At 32.2% G+C, this 21234-nt stretch overlaps 4 protein-coding genes and 2 long non-coding RNA genes across 13 annotated transcripts in view; 4 read left to right on the forward strand and 2 right to left on the reverse strand.

Moving 5' to 3' along the window:
• The window catches only part of Tpst (tyrosylprotein sulfotransferase), an 86363-nt gene extending 83732 nt beyond the window's left edge, over positions 1-2631 (reverse strand). The window contains exon 1 of one of the 2 annotated variants that reach the window (XM_083047253.1): positions 1776-2631. The gene's annotated coding sequence lies outside the window, so the exon portion shown is untranslated. The remainder of the gene's footprint in view (positions 1-1775) is intronic. The other variant, XM_083047252.1, reaches the window with a different exon arrangement.
• A 758-nt stretch (positions 2632-3389) lies between these two features.
• LOC145940411 (gephyrin-like) lies at positions 3390-10318 on the forward strand. Of its 3 annotated transcripts, XM_083045527.1 has the most exons (25): positions 3390-3544; positions 4116-4279; positions 4362-4561; positions 4644-4872; positions 4935-4967; positions 5488-5574; positions 5819-5896; positions 5997-6065; positions 6154-6216; positions 6286-6351; positions 6434-6505; positions 6598-6669; positions 6759-6833; positions 6905-7015; positions 7138-7170; positions 7248-7304; positions 7382-7438; positions 7515-7571; positions 7667-7933; positions 8004-8070; positions 8154-8265; positions 8360-8638; positions 8773-8906; positions 9350-9540; positions 9635-10318. In XM_083045527.1, the coding sequence occupies exons 1-25, from the start codon at positions 3523-3525 to the stop codon at positions 9863-9865; spliced, it is 2826 nt and encodes a 941-aa protein (XP_082901653.1). In that variant the 5' UTR covers positions 3390-3522; the 3' UTR covers positions 9866-10318. The 3 variants fall into 3 exon arrangements, with proteins under 3 accessions (XP_082901653.1, XP_082901655.1, XP_082901656.1); XM_083045529.1 differs by lacking the exons at positions 4116-4279; positions 4362-4561 and having other exon boundaries at positions 3392-3544; positions 9635-10311; XM_083045530.1 differs by lacking the exons at positions 3390-3544; positions 4116-4279; positions 4362-4561 and having other exon boundaries at positions 4732-4872; positions 4939-4967; positions 9635-10310.
• Positions 10319-11201: 883 nt separating this feature from the next.
• LOC145940527 (5-taurinomethyluridine-[tRNA] synthase subunit MTO1, mitochondrial) lies at positions 11202-17502 on the forward strand. Of its 4 annotated transcripts, none has more exons than XM_083045773.1 (11): positions 11202-11374; positions 11478-11583; positions 13546-13793; positions 14214-14513; positions 14748-14924; positions 15138-15545; positions 15799-15971; positions 16224-16679; positions 16852-16955; positions 17108-17168; positions 17351-17502. In XM_083045773.1, the coding sequence occupies exons 3-11, from the start codon at positions 13583-13585 to the stop codon at positions 17450-17452; spliced, it is 1992 nt and encodes a 663-aa protein (XP_082901899.1). In that variant the 5' UTR covers positions 11202-11374; positions 11478-11583; positions 13546-13582; the 3' UTR covers positions 17453-17502. The 4 variants fall into 4 exon arrangements, with proteins under 4 accessions (XP_082901899.1, XP_082901898.1, XP_082901901.1 ...); XM_083045772.1 differs by having other exon boundaries at positions 11202-11370; XM_083045775.1 differs by lacking the exons at positions 11202-11374; positions 11478-11583 and adding an exon at positions 11629-11973.
• On the forward strand, positions 11956-13536 carry LOC145940528 (MKRN2 opposite strand protein-like). The gene is made up of 2 exons (XM_083045777.1): positions 11956-12071; positions 12188-13536. Exon 2 carries the CDS (start codon positions 12290-12292, stop codon positions 12905-12907), a length of 618 nt encoding a protein of 205 aa, XP_082901903.1. The 5' UTR covers positions 11956-12071; positions 12188-12289; the 3' UTR covers positions 12908-13536.
• On the reverse strand, positions 15139-18437 carry LOC145940530 (uncharacterized). Its single transcript, XR_014426028.1, has 4 exons — positions 18191-18437; positions 15785-16000; positions 15336-15480; positions 15139-15244 (listed from the first exon to the last, which is right to left on the reverse strand). It is a non-coding gene; the product is annotated as an uncharacterized LOC145940530 (long non-coding RNA).
• LOC145940529 (uncharacterized) lies at positions 17807-20892 on the forward strand. 2 transcript variants are annotated; one of them, XR_014426027.1, is made up of 5 exons: positions 17807-17959; positions 19568-19799; positions 20032-20115; positions 20343-20426; positions 20653-20892. It is a non-coding gene; the product is annotated as an uncharacterized LOC145940529 (long non-coding RNA). The 2 variants fall into 2 exon arrangements; XR_014426026.1 differs by lacking the exon at positions 17807-17959 and adding an exon at positions 18817-18972.
• Positions 20893-21234: the final 342 nt, after the last annotated feature.

Genomic DNA, 21234 nt, shown 5'->3' on the forward strand with positions numbered 1-21234 from the left:
TCAACCTATTTTTTCCTGTGAGAAATATCATAGGAATATTTCATATACACACACACACGCAGTCTCGTAACATGTTCAATATTATTAACTATTTAAATTAAATGTAATTGTAATTGTTAAATTAAATGTTGAAAACAATCTTTAGAAGAATAAAGTTTATTCAAATGAATAATAATATTTAGTTGCGTCTATATTTTCCATCGTTTATATTTTAAAATATTTTTTCAGGTCGCTTGCACGTTTTAATTAAAGCAAAAGTCATTCACACACACACACAATTGGTAAGAAATGTTATCAATATTAAATGAATAAATCTATTAAAACCCAGACAATTTTAGTTTCTATGCTATTCTATTTTAGGTTCTTCGCTTGTAATTGTAATTTTTGCGATACTTTTGGTTCTCGCATACTAAAAATCAACAGAAATGACATCGCGCATGTGCTGCGACAAAATAGACAGACTCCCAGAACTGGTGATGAGCAAACATTATTCTATGTAAAATTTAAAATCAACTTTTAGTAAAATAGTTAAGGCGCCCTGACAAACAAGACTTTTACGAAATAAGATTCAGGGGCGGAAATAAGCACTGGAGTTATTAGTGTCTCATTGCTTAATTTGAAACAGATTTGAATAGGATATTAATATCAAATTTAGATTCGAAGATATCGAGGATTAATGTTTGAAGAATTATTTTGTAAGTAAACTTATTTAAAAAAATTATTTTAAATAAAGTTAAGTTATAGGATACGTGTATGATATCCTCGTTATGAAAAAAGTATATTTTACCGCGAAATTTATCTACTTATTTAAATATGTTAAGAAATATATATTTTTAATCAGTTTTGTGTAAATAATATTATCAATTAATTTCAATAATCAAGTCACACATTTAAATATCGTAAATAAATATTACAAGTGTTTGCTCGCTCTTCTCTTCATATGCAAGATGAACTTATATGATTAACCGTTACTGATAAATCATGTTTTACGTGTTACATTCCTAAGATATAGAATTTAAAATCTATTTGCGTCGACTTCCAGCATTACAGCGTCGAAGAAAAAACATACATATATTCGATTTGAAATACGAATTTAAAAATATTTAACATACATAAAATAATATATATGTATTAATCCATTTCGAAATTGTTATTCGCCCTTTTCGATTGATTAATGGTTTTTCGCGAAAGTGTATATTGTTTACGATTCGCCCAACATTCGTTTCCGGGAATCGTCCTTCGCGCAAGGACACGACGCCATCTGACGCTCTCGATTTTGAGTCCTTCCCTCCATTTGAAAAAAAGCCAACAACCGTCGCGTGACGTAACGCGAGGATTTTCTCGTCTCCAGACTAACGAGCGCCGATGATTTTCTACGAAACGAAACTAACAACGCGCGCATCTTACGCAAGGAGCTTCGCGAGAAATGTATGTCGCCGTTCAATAAACGGATTCCGCGTTTCTATTCACGGCATGGTCATCGACGCATCAGGTGTCAGTCACCCCGAGCCGTGAGAACGTCGTGTGTGCGCGCGTCTGCGGTCCGCACGCAAGTACATACGCATCATCTTCATCGCGTACACGTCAACGCGACACGAAAAAATTGTCGACAACGATTCGTGCGTCGCGATCACTATAAATAGGACGCGTCTATTACGGAGTCAACGGAGAAACTTATCGGGAAAAGTTTGACAATCGACAAATACTTGATGTTTCGCAGAATAATCGCACATAAATCTCTTTGGTTCGAAGTGAAAACAATGATCGGTACTCACCCGATGTTCCGTTGACCGTGGCACTTCCACCGACGTGTGACCCGTCGTCGACGTCGTCTTCGTCCGTCTCGCCTTTCACCGTTTCGCAATCAACGAAGAAGACGCGCGTTTTCCGGGATTCCTCGTCCTCCGCCGCAGCTTCGATGTTTTCAGATCACTCGCGACGCAACGACATACACGCGACGAACCGGTCGTGAGACGCACGAGCGTACGCGAAACACGCACGGACACGCGAGTACTGCGAGACTCGGTCCAAAAGGAACCACTCCGAACGCTCCCATCGGTCAGCTGCTACTGACTGACTGACTCGCCGGCGTGGCGGAAGAAGGAGGGGGGGAGAACGGCGCAGCGCCGCGAGTCGCGCGCCGCCTTGCGGCGCCGGCGCCGTGCGGTACCTTTTAGGTCGCGCCTTCCACTGACAGATGGCGCCGCGTGCGCGCGCTTGTAATTTTCTCCATTTGAAAGAGACTCTGAAAGGCGATATTTCGATCGAAATTCCGATTTAATTCGATCGCACGACACATAATACGAGAATTACCCGATTACTTTTTCTCGGCACTCGCGATATCACACGCTCACTTGCGAGAGATACTTATTTTCGGTACTTTTTAAAGTCGCAACTCGGACGAGCGACGAGTCGAGTGTGATTCCGTTTTACCGTAAAGTAAAGTAACGATGATTCGTGAACATCACTAATCACATCGATCGATTGATTTCGTTTCTTCGATATTTACGATGCTTACATCGCGATTATCTATCTACATCACAAACATATACCGAAATAAGCGCGCACAACACACTTTATTGTTAGACAAACGCGAAGAGCACCGGGTTGCTCTCAACTTCGGATGCCGTAGTGCACTAGTGGTCCGTTTCCCAGAATCCTTGTATTTTACACGAATCAAACATGGCTGTCGTGACGTAATTCGAGCGCTATTTTTGATTAAACGTTTGATTAAACGTTGAATATAAATGCATGATATTAACGCGCGAGTGGGAATTATGACAAGTTAGGACACATCCTCGCGATAGTTGGGATAGTATACTAACAAATCTAACAATAAACGAGAAAATATTTTAGACGAAAGACTTTGAAAATGGTAAATGGGCTGGGGGAGGAAGGGGCGCGAAGGTGGAGAGACGCCTCGTGCACGTTCAAGCTCGCTTTTCTTTTTTTTTGCGCGCGCGCGATAATATACTTTTCAAAATAGTTTCTCGCCCGCAATATCATAATTAATCTGAACTTTTTGCCATTCTCGTAATTTAAACATGAACGCGTGCGATCTAAAATACTATCGAGAGAAACGAATTAATTATAACTAATGAATATTTTATTGATAATTTGTGATGAAAATTATATTTTATGATATTCGTGTTCTATTTATATCGTCGCATTTCATAAAACCAGCGCTCGAATAATTCACGTTATTGTGATATACAGATTTGATTTGCAATAAATTCGGATTTTAGAAATCGGTTTATTGTGCTTTAACGGAATTGCGAAAGTCGAGATGATATCCGCGCGATTATTTGTGGCGTATTGAAAACGCTTTGAGAAAAAAATATAAACAACTCTTCATCGAAACAGTTTCTGTTGACTATTCTCACGGCTAAGCAAAGTCAACTCATTGCCAGTCGATTCGAGTTTGGTGGTTGAGAACAAACATATAATCGAAACGCCGAATAATCTTACAGCGATTATATTAGCAAGCATTAGAACTGCAAGAGGATATTAAAAGAAATCACAATGAAATCTGCAATTCTAACTGGTATGTATTGAAACGAGCATATTCTTCATGTAAAACATATATTATGTGCGTGTAGAGAAATATATGTTACTGTGTGTATATACATATATATGTATATTCCAGTCCATTTTAAAAGATACAACGTATAAAATATTTTAATTATTTGTATACTGCGTTTAATAAATGCGAATATTAAATGCAGCTACGCATCTTGCTCAATATCTTTGATCGTTATTATGATTATATGTAGCATAAAAATAAATTTTTTTTATGTACTTTATACTTTTCTAATGTATTAGAATTACTTAATAACTTTATTACTTACTTTTACAATTAATGTAAATTGTTTAAAATCTTCTTCGACAATTTGTTCAATTATTTCAGCAATATCATTCTCAGAATATTTGAATTAAATTATAATTTAAAAAATATATTTAGTTTATAGATTTGAATGAGTTTATCATATATTTTATAAATTCGAAATTTAATTATAAATATGTATAGCAAATATACACTCCCGCAAGCAAGTATACACATATATATGTATATATATTATAAAGTTCTAATTATTTTATTATAATTATGTATATAGTATATACCGAAGATACTGGATTATGTGAAAATCTAGACGAAATACTAGTACACAAGATAGCGACAAATGAGACTATTGACTATGTCAAACTTATACTAAAACGGATAAGTACTAAGTCAGAAATAATTGATGCAATTATAAAACATGATGCACATGCTATAATAGTAACTATACAGATATTCTAAACTTTTTTTTATATTGTTAGTGTTTCAATTTATTATAATTTATTTTATTTATGCGATATAGGAAAAAATATATTCTTTGTGCGATAAGAATGATGTTAATTTTATTTTTATTATTGGTCGCAATCTACCTTACTTGTCTTGTAAATTGTCTGAGAATGATATTGCTGAAATGATTGAACAAATTGTCGATAAAGAATATTTTAAAAAATTTGCATCACTTATATCAAAAATAAAGGCGAAACTAGAGTTTAAATATCATCGGTAAAGTTTTATTTCTACATATTTTATATATTTATTTTTAAAATATTTATTTTTAAAATTATAACAATAAATGTATTCTCAGAGTTATATGTGGAATACGAAAGAAGACGCTAATCATTAATTTGTTTGACTTATACGAAGAAGCATTAATAACATGCTGCAATATAATTATGACAACATTAAAACAGCAAATAAATTTGACAGTAGAATTGAATAGATTTAGAATAGAAGTGAAGTCACTTGAAGAGCGACAATGTTATGTCGCGCACTTTGCCAACAGATTAATTTCAAAGATCAGTTTTATAAATCAGGTAAGGTACTTTCTATAGTGCTAACATAATAATTTTGTACATGCAATTAAATTTTTTTACAGGTAGACGACGATAAAATAAAGAAAATAAAAGAGGTAAAAAAATATTTTTTATATTAAAATGAAGTAATAAGTAAAAAATTTTATGAGATTAAACATATAATTGAGTCGTTCGCTCGAAGAACGACGTAAGTCGACTTGAGTTTTTGCACAAAAAATTGAAGATTTAACTAAATGATTCAAGTTATTAAATATTTTGCTACTACAGGAACGTGTATATTAAAAAATATAAAAGCTGAATAGCATAATGAATAAATCTCACTCAAATCACACAGTTGAATCTTTAATTCAATTTTTTGTGCAAAAACTTAAGTCGACTTAAATCGACTCAATTATTTCTTTATAGGAAAACAGCATGACAAAAGACATAGATTCTTCTACTTTAGAAAATGTAAAGTACCTTCTACATCAAAAATAATGAAATAATGATAGAAAGCAAGAGAAAAAGAGAGGAATAGAAAAAGATAGATAGATAAATAGATAGATAGATAGATAGATAGATAGATAGATAGATAGAAATTTTATGAGATTGTATATATAATTAAATTTTTTACAGATTTTAAACTATTTCATGAGTGAAGTGACTAACGCCTTCAAACAGCTTGAAGAATCTTTTTTTTCGTCTGATAAATCTACGGAAAAGGTAAAATATTTTCTATATTAGATACAATGAAATAATGATGGAGAGAGAAAAAATTTTATGAGATTGTGTATACACAATTAAATTATTTATAAACAGACGTAAAGCGAAACGCTGTAAAAACCCTTCTTCTTTTTTTGATGAATCTGTAGAGAAGGTATTTTCTATGTTAGTAACAACAAATAAAAAAGGAAAAGAGATTTTATAAAATTTTAATTATATGTATATGCAATTGAATGTTTTACAGACGATCGACGAGCGCGAAATGTCTTTGTTAGACAACTTAGAAAAAATATATTCTTTGTGTGAATCTAATCTAGAGGAGGTAAAGTGTTTTCTATATTAGAAACAATGAATAAAAGAAAAGAAAAAATTTTATAAAATTATACTATTTTATAATTATATTAAATTAAATTTCTTTATAGATAGATGTCGCGAATGAATATACTGCTAGCAAAGAATTCTCTTCTCCGGTTAAAACAATCGTAAAGATGGTAGGCTATTTTTTTACATATATTAGAAATAATAAAAGATTTTATGAAATTATATATATACAATTAAAGCTTTTTACATTTTTTTAAGGACGCGAATAAAAACACTATTGTCAAGGAATCTTCTTCTTCGTCCGATGCAATGACAAAAGAGGTATTCTACATTAAAAATAATAAGAGAAAGTTTTATGAAATTATATATATGTATTTAATCTCTTTACAGTCAAATATCTCAAATCAAGCCACTATTGACGAAAAATCTTTATCTTCGCCTATAATCATGAATAAGGTAGGCTGTTCTCTACATTAAAAACAAGATAAATTTTATAAAATTATATATATGTATATATATACAATTAATCTCTGTACAGTTAAACATCGCATATCACGTCACTGTTGATTACAAGGGATCCTCTGCTTCATCTGATGCAATGACGAAAGAGGTAGATTATTTTCTACATTAAAAATAAGTGAAGTTTTATATGAAATTATATATGCACACACATGCACACACGCCCAATTAATCTCATTACAGATAATAAACATCTCAAATCAAGCCATTATTGACAAAGCATTCTTTTCTTTATCTGATGCAATGACGAAGAAGGTAAACTATTTTCTACATTAAAAACAATAAGAAAAGTTTTATATAAAATTATATATGTATGTACACACATATAATTAATCTCTTTACAGACAAACATCTTAAATCAAGCCGTTATTAGTGATGACAAGTTATCCTCTTCTTTCCGTAAAATCAGGTTCGACGAGGTAGGCTATTTTACATTAAAAACAATAAGATAAATTTTATAAAATTATATGTGCAATTAATTTCTTTACAGTTTGACATCTTACCACCAGCCATTTTTGATAAGCAATCATTTACTGATACATTTTCTGATACAATGTCAATTGACAAGAATTTTTCTTCTTCGTCTGAAAACATGGATGAGGTAAGCTATTTTTTACAACAACAATAAGATGAATTTTATGAAAAATTATATATACAATTAATCTTTTTACAATTAAACATTTCAAATCATCTTCTTCATCTGATGCAATGTCAATTGACAAGAATTCTTCTTCTTCGCCTGAAAACATGGATGAGGTAAGCTATTTTTTACAACAACAATAAGATGAATTTTATGAAAAATTATGTATACAATTAATCTTTTTACAATTAAGCATTTCAAATCAACCACTATTGATGACAAGGAATCTTCGCCTGAAAACATGGACGAGGTAAGCTATTTTTTACAACAACAATAAGATCAATTTTATGAAAAATTATATATACAATTAATCTTTTTACAATTAAGCATTTCAAATCAACCACTATTGATGACAAGGAATCTTTGCTTGAAAATATGAACAAGGTAAGCTATTTTTTACAACAACAATAAGATGAATTTTATGAAAAATTATATATACAATTAATCTTTTTATAATTAGCATTTTACATTAACCACTATTGATGACAAGGAATCTTCGCCTGAAAACATGAACGAGGTAAGTTATTTTTTACGTTAAAAAAAAAAAATAAGATAAATTTTATAAAATTATATATGCAATTGAATTGTATATACAATTAAATTTTTTCACAGATGGACCTGAAAGATATCGTTTCCAATACGCAATATCCCATGATTTCTCTAGATGAAGCATTTTCGATAATGCGTAAAGTAATTAAGTTTAATATAAACGAAAGACAATTTGACAAAGTAAATATATATGACGCTTATGGCAGAATATTGTGCCAAACCATATATTCGGATTGTAACGTGCCAGCATTTAGAGTTTCCACTAAACATGGATTCGCGATATTAGCAAGTGATGGTCAAGGCATAAGAACAGTATTGAATGAAATTACAGTAAGTTGTGATATTAGACGCTCATATATCAACAACGAGCTAAAGTTATAAGACAAAAAATTTTTTGCAGAATACTCCAGTATCTCTCAAGTCTGGGACATGCGTGTGGGTGAAAAGTGGTGCGCGTATTCCCGATGGTAAATAATTATAAAAGTGTAAATTAATCACTCCTCTCTATTTGCAGTAAAGAATTAACTGTTATTTCTTTGTCCGATTGCAGAAACGACAGCGGTTGTACCAGTCAAGGATGCGAAACGAATAATAGATAATAATAATGTTATAACGAAGTCAGTAATGATAACGATTAAACCGGAATTCGGACAGAATATTAAGTACGAACAGTTTTTTCTTTTCGATATAGATCTTATTTTTTTCTTTTTTCCACTGGAACGATTATATTTGTAATCAATTATATATTTTTTAAAGAGACATTGGTAGCGATATAAGAAAAGACAAACTGATTATACAAGCATTCACGCGTATTGGTCCAGCGGAATTAGGACTTTTGGCAGTTACAGGCCGTACACAAGTTATTGTTGCTACACGTGCAAGCGTAGGTATATTGTCAATTGGAGATTTATTGGAAGAACCTGGCAATTCTTTAACAGCGGGATATGTCTACGATAGCAACAGAATAAGTCTAATCGCGCTATTAAAAAATAAAGGTTTCGATTTGATATTGGATCACGGAATTGTGGCTGATAAGTGAGTGCATCAATATTTATTATATATACATATGATTCCTATCACTATTATATTTTATTTAATGTACAAACGATTAATATTTTTACTTTATAATTAATGTAACAATCTATATTTAATGGTTGATATTTTTGCAGTATGTCAGCTATAATAATGAAAATCAGAGAAGTTTTACAGACAGCGGACGTACTTGTGACAATAGGTTGCTCGAGTGATAATGATCAGTTGAAGGAAATTTTAACGGGTTACTTCAATGCCACTATACATTTTGGTATTTTTATCTTTGATTAAATATATACATTGCAATAAATACAACAGAAAATATACAAAGATGTGCCTTTTCAAGAACTGTGACAAACACAGTGTCCTGAAATTCAAGGATAATAAGATTACTGCATAAAAGTTTGTAAAAAAAATTAAATATTGAAAATATTTGTCACTCTTTATTCCAACCAGCAGCTTTTTAAAGCTGATCAATCACGTTTAGTCAATCACGTATGTACACATGTCATTAATATTAGTGCACGACTCACAAATAGACGACGGTCTAAATAATGTAGCATGTGATTTGCTAGTTGCTTTAGACCCTTGTACTTCAAAAACTGTTTCTTGGAATAAAAAAAAATGGCAAATGCACTTATTACGAACTTTGATGCTGCAATTTTATTATGTTCTCGAATTTGAGGACATCCTGTATACGTACATTTTTTTCAGGAAACGTAGATGTGAAACCGGGGAAGTCGACAACGTTTGGGACACTCAAATTCGAGGACAAAATCAAGTATTTCTTATGCCTGCCAAAAAATCCAGTGTCCACTCTCATTACCGCGCATCTATTTCTCGTGACTCTTTTGAATGGGTTGCACCGCACCAGGGAGATGACTCCCCGCATAATGCCAGTTTGCGTAAGATTCACATTTTAGTATACGTTATGTGAAATGAAGAGATATATGCACGATATTTTGTTATATATAATATTACGATTAAATTATATTGTAGATAAACCAACGGTATATCTTGCATTCGCGTCCTAGACTCGCATGGGCGATTTTACAGTGGAACGAGGAGGAAAATTTTGCGAGGGCTTTCGCCAAGGAAAGTCTCGTCAGGAATAAGCTACATAGCAGTCAATCCGCTAATGCGCTCATAATATTACCGCGGGAAACAATAAATGCCAAGGCGATGCATCCGGCATTTGTAAACGCGTTAGCGATAAATATTTCCAAATAGGCATTAATAATATAGATTCTTCTGACTATTATCAACAATATTCTTCTGACTATTATCGTTCTATGATTAAACATTTGTGTACATACATATACTCGATTGCATATTTATTTGTGCAATAAAGCAATTTTTAAATAATTTTCAATTTTATTTTTAAACAATGCTGCGTAAGGAAAAGCGAACTCGCATTAGATATATCTCATAATTGACGGAAAGGATTGAATACGTCGCGTTGCTTTATGCGAAACTCGGAATTATTTTCTCCTTAGGGACGAGAGAGTCGCTGAAAGATTTCGAACTTTTCAAACTTCTCCGTTTCACGACTTATTGTTAGCTTGGTAATTCAACTTCAAACTAAAATTCTATTAAAGTCAAGACATTTCAAATTGAGGAAACAAATGACAATCCGTTATTCGTTACAATTCTCTGAAATTTCATTTGCGAGAAAATTATTAGAATCTAAATGATTTATACTTTAAAAATTGTTAATACTTTTAATTTTTTGTCGATAACAAATCGATTTTCTAGAAAGATTATAAAGGAATATATTTAAAAGTGCTCCATTTTTGTCTCCAAGCTAGCATATAAAATTTGCATGGTTTCTTTATATTTTTTATAACATATTCTTTTCAAGAGAAATATATACGTTGTTTATATATATGTAATCACTTTTTTATCAACTGTATATGTCACGTAACATAATTTTAAATACACATTATAATTATGACGATAACTTTTGTATATCTGTAAGTCTAACAATAAAATACAATAATAATTTTACACTTTAATATTTAATATATTATTGTATACGTGTTAGTAATATTTATACATATTAAAAACGTTTTCAATTTTGCAATATAATATTTTATAATTATTAATGTATAAAATATCATAAAATTTGTTTAGAAATAAAAAGAATAAGATATTATAATAATATTATATTTTAAGAGAGATAGGAAGAGAAAATGAAAGGTAAGCAATTAATAATGTCACAAGAGAGTCTGTTCGCATTTTTAATTTACTTTGATACTTACAGTATTCGAGATTCCAGTCTGTGTGTGCGGTAGTATTTTTTTATTCCTTCATAAAACTCGTTCGTCATATTTACATCCTTTGCATTTTTTGTCTCTTTTCTCCTTTTCTCTGAGAGCGAATGTAAATGAAAATTCGTTTTAAAGCGAGGAATGCAAAAGAAGAAAGTAAACAGTGAAACAAACAGAAAACAGAGCGCTCGCTCGAAGCTGCGTTCTGAAGTTAAATGGCAGAGAGAGGTCGAATCGACATGACGTCACAATCGATACCTGATATATCGATCGTGACGTCATGTCGTGCGCAATCATATGTGCGCATAGCATACGAAGCATCCTGTCAATCTCAAGGTTAAAATCCAATATTTGTGACAAATGAGGGGTAATTACTAACTTGTTACACGTGTAACGTCGCACATGTTTGACGTCAATCTTGCAATCCATAACAAGATACGAGAACAAGTCGCATATACGCGTCATGTAAGTATGTAACGTGACTTATGTAAGGTTAAGTGACATGTGTATTCATTGACCCGATTGTTTCGATAAAACGAGGTGGCTAACGCAAATATATTTCCGAATTGTAGCCGAAACAAGTACGAGAGTATATTTAGCCTGTGCGAGAACATCATCGCGGGATGTGACATCGACTTCCACATTATTATTTATGGAATAATAATTCGTTTAGGTTAGGTAAGGTTAAGTTAGATTTAACTTTAATATCATCTTAAGGCTCCTGGTACCTTGCCGATCATGTCGAAATCGTGACGTCAGAGGCGAGAAAACACGCTATTTTTTTTAAGATGCCTTTATAATCAATCAACAGCTGTAAAATGTAATATTATGAGGCCCAGTCCTTCTGGTCTTTGCACATGCGCGGTCATTCCGCATGTCAAAGTCTGATATCTCGATCATTTTACGGTTATTGATTGACTGTCAAGGGAAAAGAATAGTTTTCGGCGTTTTTTAGAAGTGTATTAAAGAGATCTTAAGTGTTATTTTATGCAAATATGTTTTTATTTAGAAATTGCATCTAAAAAAAATAGCGTGTGCCTCTGACGTCACGATTCCAATATGGCTGCGGTGAGCACCCAGGAGCCTTAAGCCCCTTGCACAATGCTAAGCGATAGCGATAGGAATAGCGATAGCGATAGAATAATATCTAACCTCTGTTCCTATTGGTAAATATTTTTTATTCCACCAATAAGAACAGAGAATAGATATTTTTCTATCGTTATCGCTATCGCTTAGCATTGTGCAAGGGGCTTTAATATAATACATAAATATTCTAATACAGATATTATCGTGAAAAAGGAAAGATGACACGCCGGAGCTAAAACAATAAGTCTGCGCGAGATTGACTCGATTTAAAATCGACATTCTTATCTCACTCTCCAGTATGAACGACAATCCGGGCATCGTGTGTTTCCGTCATTGTCCGAGGAAGAATGTATTTTGCAGACGCGTGCCGGCAACGTGTCCGGTTTGCTCGTCGCAGATACAAGATTTCATCGTGGATCCGTTCCGCGTCCCGTATCCTTTCGCCAACGCCGCTCATAATCCGACCAGTGTCGCGATTCGACCTTCGCGCGGCGGCTTCCTCGACGATTACGACGTGACGCGCGACGACCTGCACGTCGGGATAGTCGACTCCGGCGGACGCGTCGTCGAATTCGATAAAATCGGACTGATAACGAACGACGTCGACAGGTGGACCGATTGCGTCGTCTTCCAGGTGGTACCGGTCGCCTGGACCGTCCGATGGGACGAAACCCTGTCATTTATATCGAAAGATGTCAGATGGAAATCCGTCAACTACGACGATATCAGTCTGAATTGCTTCGACTTCGTTCTGGAGTTTCTCAATAATCTGGGATACGCGAATCTGAAGTTTGCGAACAAGGAAGATCTATGCGAACGATTGATACTATTGAAAATTCAAAAGGCAATCAGATACAATTCGTTATACAGAGGCCTGAAGCATCAGGAATATTTGTTGTCGGATCATCTTTCTTGATACACGATATATCTTGTTCCTCTCATTTTTTCTCGACAAAATGCTATTTGTATTTAATAAATGTTTATTTTATACTGTGTTCTTGTTAACCCTCTGTTGCAGATATTACTGAAAGATTATCAAATAAGCTATAAATAATCTGAAGGCAGCATAATTTTTATTAAAAATATATCAATATTATATACACTGCGAATCAGCCAATTTTATCTTGATTTGAAATAACTTGTAATTTCTATTGTAAATGATAAAATATTAAAGTAGTATATATATATGATTCTAAAAGAGATGCTAAAAATATGCTATGTAAAATTTAAAGTGTAGATTTAATAATGTTAATATACAGTAAAAGTTATGTGAGATAATTGTAATAAATTATTTCAAATTATATACAGAGATTTAAGTGATTTTATGTATATTGATAATATTTTAACATATATACATATTTTTATTTGAAAAGGATAGATTTCAGATATAATTGTGTAAACATTCATACAGCATATAATTCTTTTTGCATCTCATCATAGAAAACATTTGAAATGAATCAATAGAGGGTTACACAAATATAATAGTATAATATATTCTGATATTTTTTATTTCGTTATCTTAAATTTTTGAAATTTAAAGACATATTTTTGCAGAAATTAGAATACAGGAGGACCATAACAGTTGGATAAAATGATTTCTACAAAAATTAAAACATCCTTGTTCAACACATATTCTAAACAAAAACGATTACAATTATTGAGAAGACTAATCACAAACGATAACGAGAAGAAGTTTGATGTAATAGTAGTTGGCGGTGGCCATGCTGGAACTGAAGCATCTGCCGCTGCTGTTAGAATGGGTGCTAAGACATTGTTAGTTACTCAGAAAAAGAGTACTATAGGTATGTACGCTTTAAAACTATTTAGCAGTGATTAAATTTTCAAATAAATTGATATTCATACATCGCATAAAGTGAAAGATATAATTCTTTCGTAAAAGTAATATTTTAGTTTTCACAAAATGTTTTGCTAAATTGTAGATACATAAATATATGAAATAATATATTGAAAAGTTTATGTAACACTATAGGATCACTTATAGGAACACTTTAAGATCAGATATAATATTACATAGAAACAATTTGTAGTTTAAATTCTCTATACTTGGAATTATAAGACAGAAAATCATTAATAAATTTTTATATAATATTAAAATAACTAGGATAACTGAGAATATATTTTGTTAACTTTTTCCTGTCTTTGAACTTTTTACTTTTGAGTACATATTACTTATATTTTAATTTGATTATACATATTTACAGGGGAAATGTCGTGTAATCCATCTTTCGGTGGAATCGGAAAAGGCCATCTGATGAGAGAAGTGGATGCTTTAGATGGAGTATGTTGTCGAATATGTGATATTTCGGGAATAAATTACAAAGTTCTCAACAAAGGCAAAGGACCGGCGGTATGGGGTCTCAGAGCTCAAATCGATAGAACGTTATACAAAAAACATCTTCAAGCAGAACTTTTCAATATGTCTGGTTTACACATCTATGAATCCTCTGTGGAAGATTTGATTTTAGCGAATGATCCTCTATCCTGCTGCGGAGTAATTCTCAGTATGTTTCAAACTTTATAATAAAATAGAAAGATAGATATAATATATAAGAATAAAAGAACTTGACTTTAACTAAACTTAATTAAAATAACTTGATTTTTGTATTTAACATTGAATTTAATATATTACATACACTAATCTATTTCCTTAGAAGTATTATACTATTTTATATAAATTAAAAAATATTAGTAGTATTATTATTATTCTTATTATTCAAAAATATATTCTTTTATAGGAGATGGAACAAAAATATTTGGTGACGCAGTAATTATAACCACAGGAACTTTCTTAAAAGGCCAAATAAATATCGGATTGGAGAAGAGACCTGCAGGTAGATTGAATGACGAAGCCAGTATTGGTCTGGCAAACACACTTGACAAACTTGGATTTCAGATAGGAAGATTGAAAACTGGTAAGTTATGTTCTATGCATACAATATATCTCTTTTTCTACTAATTAACACAACATAGAATTTGAGAGACATATTTTTTATTTTGCACTACAAGTTGTATATATGTATATTAATTTATATATATTAAATATTTATATCTTTATATATTAAAAAACTACAACATTACAACTTTTAATTATAATAATATATTAATTAGATTATACATATTTTTAGGCACACCGCCAAGATTGGAAAAAGATAGCATTGACTTCACCAAGTGTACGAAATACTTGCCAGATGATTCCCCGATACCGTTCTCATTTATGAGTGACAATGTGTGGCTACCGCCCGAGAAACAAGTATTTACATATCTGACATATACGAATGAGGATGTCGCGAGGATTATAAAAGACAATATGCACTGTAACTTACACGTCACGGAGGAGATCACGGGTCCGCGATATTGCCCCAGCATAGAGAGTAAGATTCTGCGATTCCAAACGCATAGGCATCAAATTTGGCTGGAACCGGAAGGTCTGGATTCACCGTTAATTTATCCGAGTGGATTGTCGTGCACCTTACCAGAAGAGAAACAGGTGGAACTCGTTAAGTGTATTCCAGGATTGGAAAACGCTCGTCTAGGTACATTTCTTATATTATTATCTTCTTAAATTTCAATTAATCTTAAATGTTAAATAGTTTGAAGATTATGCAGAATTCATTACATACAATCTATGTATAAATCTTATTTTTACGATTTTTTTCGAAGTTTTGGAAAAGATGCAAAGTGATTGCTTAATTTGTCTATAATTAAGAGTTTTGCATTATTTCAACTAATTATTACTTATATACCTGTACAACCATAATTATAAGCTATTTACATGTGCACTTATAGTGAAACCTGGTTACGGTGTCGAGTACGACTATGTAGATCCTAGAGAATTGACCTCCCAATTGGAGACGAAAAAAATTCCTGGGCTATTCCTTGCTGGACAAATAAATGGCACCACCGGTTATGAAGAGGCTGCCGCACAAGGTATCGTCGCGGGTGTTAATGCAGCCGCTAAGGTGATTGCATATTAACTAGAAATCTTTTCCTTATAGAAAAAAAATTTAATTTATATTATCATATTTTTTTAATTGTTGTAAATTAAAAAAAAACAACTTATTGCGGAAGAGAAGTAATTTTCAATTTTTTATTTCTATAAAAGATTCTATCCTCACGTTTTATTACTTAGTGATATCGATTGGGAAGCTCTGATAAATAGATATATAATTTTCAATACGTTCTAAAAAAATCTTGTTCACATGTATATCCAGGTGTTTAAGAAATCACCGCTTTTAATAAGCCGAACCGAGGGTTATATTGGCGTTCTCATTGATGATCTAACGACAGAGGGTACTACGGAGCCATACAGAATGTTCACTAGTAGATCAGAATTTCGAGTAAGTCTGCGTCCCGATAACGCCGATCAGAGATTGACAGAGAAGGGCTATGCAGTGGGTTGCGTATCCCGCGAGAGAATCGACAAGACGAGAAAGACTCTTAACAAAATGCAGGAAGCTATACAGATACTTAAGAGCGAAGTGCGATCGAGCAGTAAGTGGCGACAATTATTAAAAATGAGGAGTGTCAAGACTGTTGACAATAAATCGGCCTTTGAGATGCTTTCGCTGACAAACGACGAAAGAGTCACGTTTGAGCAATTAGCAAACCGGTTGCCGAATTTGTTAGGTCACTTGGATAAAGATCCCGCTCTGGCGAGAAGAATAGAGGTTTGTAAATTTATATTATTGCGATAATAAACATTATATCTTGGGAAAAAAGTTATAATTCAAACAACTTTTTGAAATAAAGTTAAAGTTTTAGAAATTTTAATTAAAAATAATTAAGTAAAACAAAAATATATTCATCGATAAATACTAATAACTGTGACTCGACTTTTAGATAGAGGCAAAATATGCTCATGTTGTTGCGAATCAGCAGGATCAAGTGAAAGATATTAGGAGGAACGAGCAAATGACTATACCTGAAGATATTGATTATAATAGGTAAAATATATATGCACATCTCAAACACTTATTTTATTTATTAAGTTGCTGTTTGATAAAAAAAATAGATAAAAATAACAATTCCTTATATTTTATATCTGAAAAAGGTATGTCAACAAAATTACTAATTGTTTGTTTTATCTTTGTTACAGTCCTGAATTAAACTTATCCACTGAAGATCGAGAGAAACTCACAAAGTATCTTCCAAACACGGTAAGCTTTTTACTATTGCTACCTCTTTCATATAAATTCGCCTTTTTTAAATCATTATAATATTTATTGTTATTTAAAAAATACAAAAACCTTCCCATATAGTCACTCGTTATCTTTTTAATAATCATTTGCATCTATTTAAAAATTCTATATTATATGTGTTAACAAGATTTATCTTCCAGATTGCCGCAGCGAATAAAATCTCAGGTGTGACACCTTCAGCTATATTAAGATTACTTTATTATATTAGATATCACTCCAACAAAGTTATGACAAAAATATAGTAATTTATATATATTATAATAATAAATAAACTATATAACTCTTTAACAAATCCATTATATAACAGTATTCTAACAAATATAAAATTATTGAATTAACTATTAATATAATAAGTAAATACTTCAAACAATTTAAATACAATATTCAAGTACATATATACATATAACACATACAAAACTTGCACTCTAAATAATTTACATATAATAATTTAAAAAGAATAATATATATATATAATAAATGAGAAGAAAAAAAAATAAATATCAACTATGCATTCAAAAATCCTACACGTAGTTGACCAATCAGAACAAATCTGTGTTTCTTTCTCATGTGTAGGATTTTGGAACGCACCATGAGATGGTTGGGTTAGGTTAGTAGAAAGGATTTTTCTCGCTATGGAACGCTCACTTCCGTTGGCGTTTGGATTGGTGTCTCATTTCCTCGACGACGTTCAACGTGGGAGCATGTCGAGCGGTTTTTCTCGCACGAAAAGAAAGGAAGAGCACAAGATGGTAAGAAACTTTTATTTCCTCTACGCTTATATCTTGTTCAAAATATCTACGATTTTCTTATACTGTTTTCATCGCGATTTATTCGCGATTATTCATTCGTCGCAAAAATTAATTCGCCCATCGCGTTCCCGACCACGTGTTTCATCTTTAAGTATATCGCACAACATATTTCAAGCTTATATAAATATAATTACTCGTTTTTTTGGTAATTATTCAGTTTAGCGGCCTTACCTCAAATATCAATCAATTTGCACTCATTCGACGCGTTTTTGCTACAAAACTGACGCTACAAATATTTGATCGATCAATCGAGATGGAGAAATCCTTATCTCTTTCGCTCTGATCAATCAAATGATTCAAATGATAGAAATGATTGAAAAATTCACGTGCCATAACAGTAGGAAGGAGGAATAAAAACACGGCCCACAGACGTAATAAAATACGTAAATGGAACATCAGCCACCGATATGCGCGCGCGTTCGACTAACCTTCAAGTGGCGCTGCGTCATGTGGTCGCGCGGCGGTCGGAATTCGGCGGCGCGAAGTGGGGGTGAGTGGTGGGGGGATGCGCGCGCGGCGCACCCCCCACCTCACCCCCACTTCGCGCCGCCGAATTCCGACCGCCGCGCGACCACGTGACGCAGCGCCGCGCGCGCATCCCCCCACCACTCACCCCCACTCCGCGCCGCCGAATTCCGACCGCCGCGCGACCACGTGACGCAGCGCCACTTGAAGGTTAGTCGAACGCGCGCGCATATCGACACGCGCTCTCTTCCTCTCGCCGTAAGCTAATCGACGAATCACAGTCGAGCATTCTCTAAAGTCCCTAGAACATATGGAGGCTAATCGCGGAATTTTGCGTAGAGAGTTTCCCTTCGTTGTCTTCTTCATCTTTATGGCGTATCGTACCGTTAATATTTCGCTTTGCGGGGCAGAGCGACGCTTTTTTCTGCCAGATTCTTTCATTTTAAGCAAAAACGCGTCGAATGAGTGCAAATTTATTGATATCTGAGGTGAGGCCGCTAAACTGAATAATTACCGTTTTTTTAAATATCTGTTCTAATTTTATTACTTTTATACTCAGAACGACGGGAAGAATCTATTTAATCAAATTATAATAGATATACGATATCTATAAAATCTTATAGATATACGAAAATGTTCATTCTCAAAATGATAGAAATCCTATATTTTTTTGTAATCACTAAACAAACGATCTCTTATTACGGTATAAAATGAGGAAGAAAACGAGGCAATGATACGATTTTTTTGCTATTTTCAAAATTATTCTGTTCTAACATGATAAATTATGTTTATTAGAAAATCGAGTAGGAAGTAGGATACATTGTATACCAAAAGGCTGATAAATACTCGATCGTTATTCCTAATTAATTTAAATTAATATTGTATAAACTCTAATCTCAAATTCCTCTAATGTCTCTTATACACATACATGAAAAGTCTTGTTTGAATGATGAAATATTTATTGGTCTGTGTTGCTGATTTAACAGTGATTTTAATTAATTATTCTGACATAAATTGAAGCTATCAATAGTATCAATTCATATAATACATTAAAATTATTGAAATGTTCTTTGTTTTTTGTAGGTTATTGTTTGTAGAGCACTCTACATCTCTATCCCTGATGTTAACTTAATAAGCATCAGGAAAATGAATATTCAAATTGGCAACCAGTTGCCTGGATTTACAGTTACATGAGACTTTTCATGTCTTGAACGAGCTTGGTTGAATAAATGTTCTTTGTCGAATCTGCTATAGAGTTCTAATTCACGAAAGAATAAAACTTGCTTCCCAAAAAGATCGACATGAATCTATACAGGTTTGTAGATGTGAAGAATTATACTATATAATTTCTATTTGTAATATTGTATCGATATAACTTTTTATTCTCTATAATTATACTATTCTTAGTCATGATGATATTAAAGGTCCGTGTTTCTGAATGACAGTGATTATTCCTTTTAGCCATTACTGATCAATTACAAATTCCGATTTTGTTTTCATTCTTGAAATGTATGTTTATATATAAAAGAAATAATATGTGATTACAGGAAAAGAGCGATGGCATACAAGATGTTCTAATTCATGAAGGAATAAAACTTGCTTCCCAAAAAGATCGACATTAATCTATACAGGTTTGTAGATGTGAAGAATTATACTATATAATTTCTATTTGTAATATCGATATAACTTTTTATTCTCTATAATTATACTATTCTTAGTCATGATGATATTAAAGGTCCGTGTTTCTGAATGACAGTGATTATTCCTCTAAGTCATTACTGATCAATTACAAATTCCGATTTTGTTTTCATTCTTGAAATGTATGTTTATATATAAAAGAAATAATATGTGATTACAGGAAAAGAGCGATGGCATACAAGATGTTCTAATTCATGAAGGAATAAAACTTGCTTCCCAAAAAGATCGACATTAATCTATACAGGTTTGTAGATGTGAAGAATTATACTATATAATTTCTATTTGTAATATCGATATAACTTTTTATTCTCTATAATTATACTATTCTTAGTCATGATGATATTAAAGGTCCGTGTTTCTGAATGACAGTGATTATTCCTCTAAGCCATTACTGATCAATTACAAATTCCGATTTTGTTTTAATTCTTGAAATGTATGTTTATTATATAAAAGAAATAATATGATTACAGGATTAGAGCGGTGGCATACAAGATGAAGAAGAGATTAAACCTGTTCATCGATAATCTTCAATGCTACAAACAAGGATAATTTATTATCCATCAGCATGTATTTATTTCCGTAAATATAAATCTACTTTTTTGAAATCCCTAAAAAAAATGTTTATCGGGATAATTGCTCAACAATATTGATGATGTAATCTTTCTTTTGTAAATTCATACAATAAAGATAAAATTTAATTTAAAAAAAAATGATTAAATTACATCAATTAATAAATTAACCTCTATTATATAATTTATAATATATTATGTACATTATATTGTAAAATATTTTTGTATATTTATAATTATATATATATATATTTATTTCAATATATTTATTTATTTATATGTGCTGTTGAAAATATTCTGGCACGACATGCGACAAAAAGCGCAATGTCACCCGATTGGCTGTCAAATGGTAAATTTTTTTGAACTTCAAAAATTCTCTATTCGATAGCCAATTGTGTCCACCTGTATTTTCTTGCTAGTAAACTTCCTTTGATTGGTCTAAATAGTTGCAGATGTCGTTGATTGGTTGCCTTTATATAAAGC

The sequence above is a fragment of the Prenolepis imparis genome, unplaced genomic scaffold (assembly GCF_030444845.1).
Source record: "Prenolepis imparis isolate NDT839.2.m4 unplaced genomic scaffold, iyPreImpa1.0 SCAF_9, whole genome shotgun sequence".
NCBI lineage: Eukaryota > Metazoa > Arthropoda > Insecta > Hymenoptera > Formicidae > Prenolepis > Prenolepis imparis.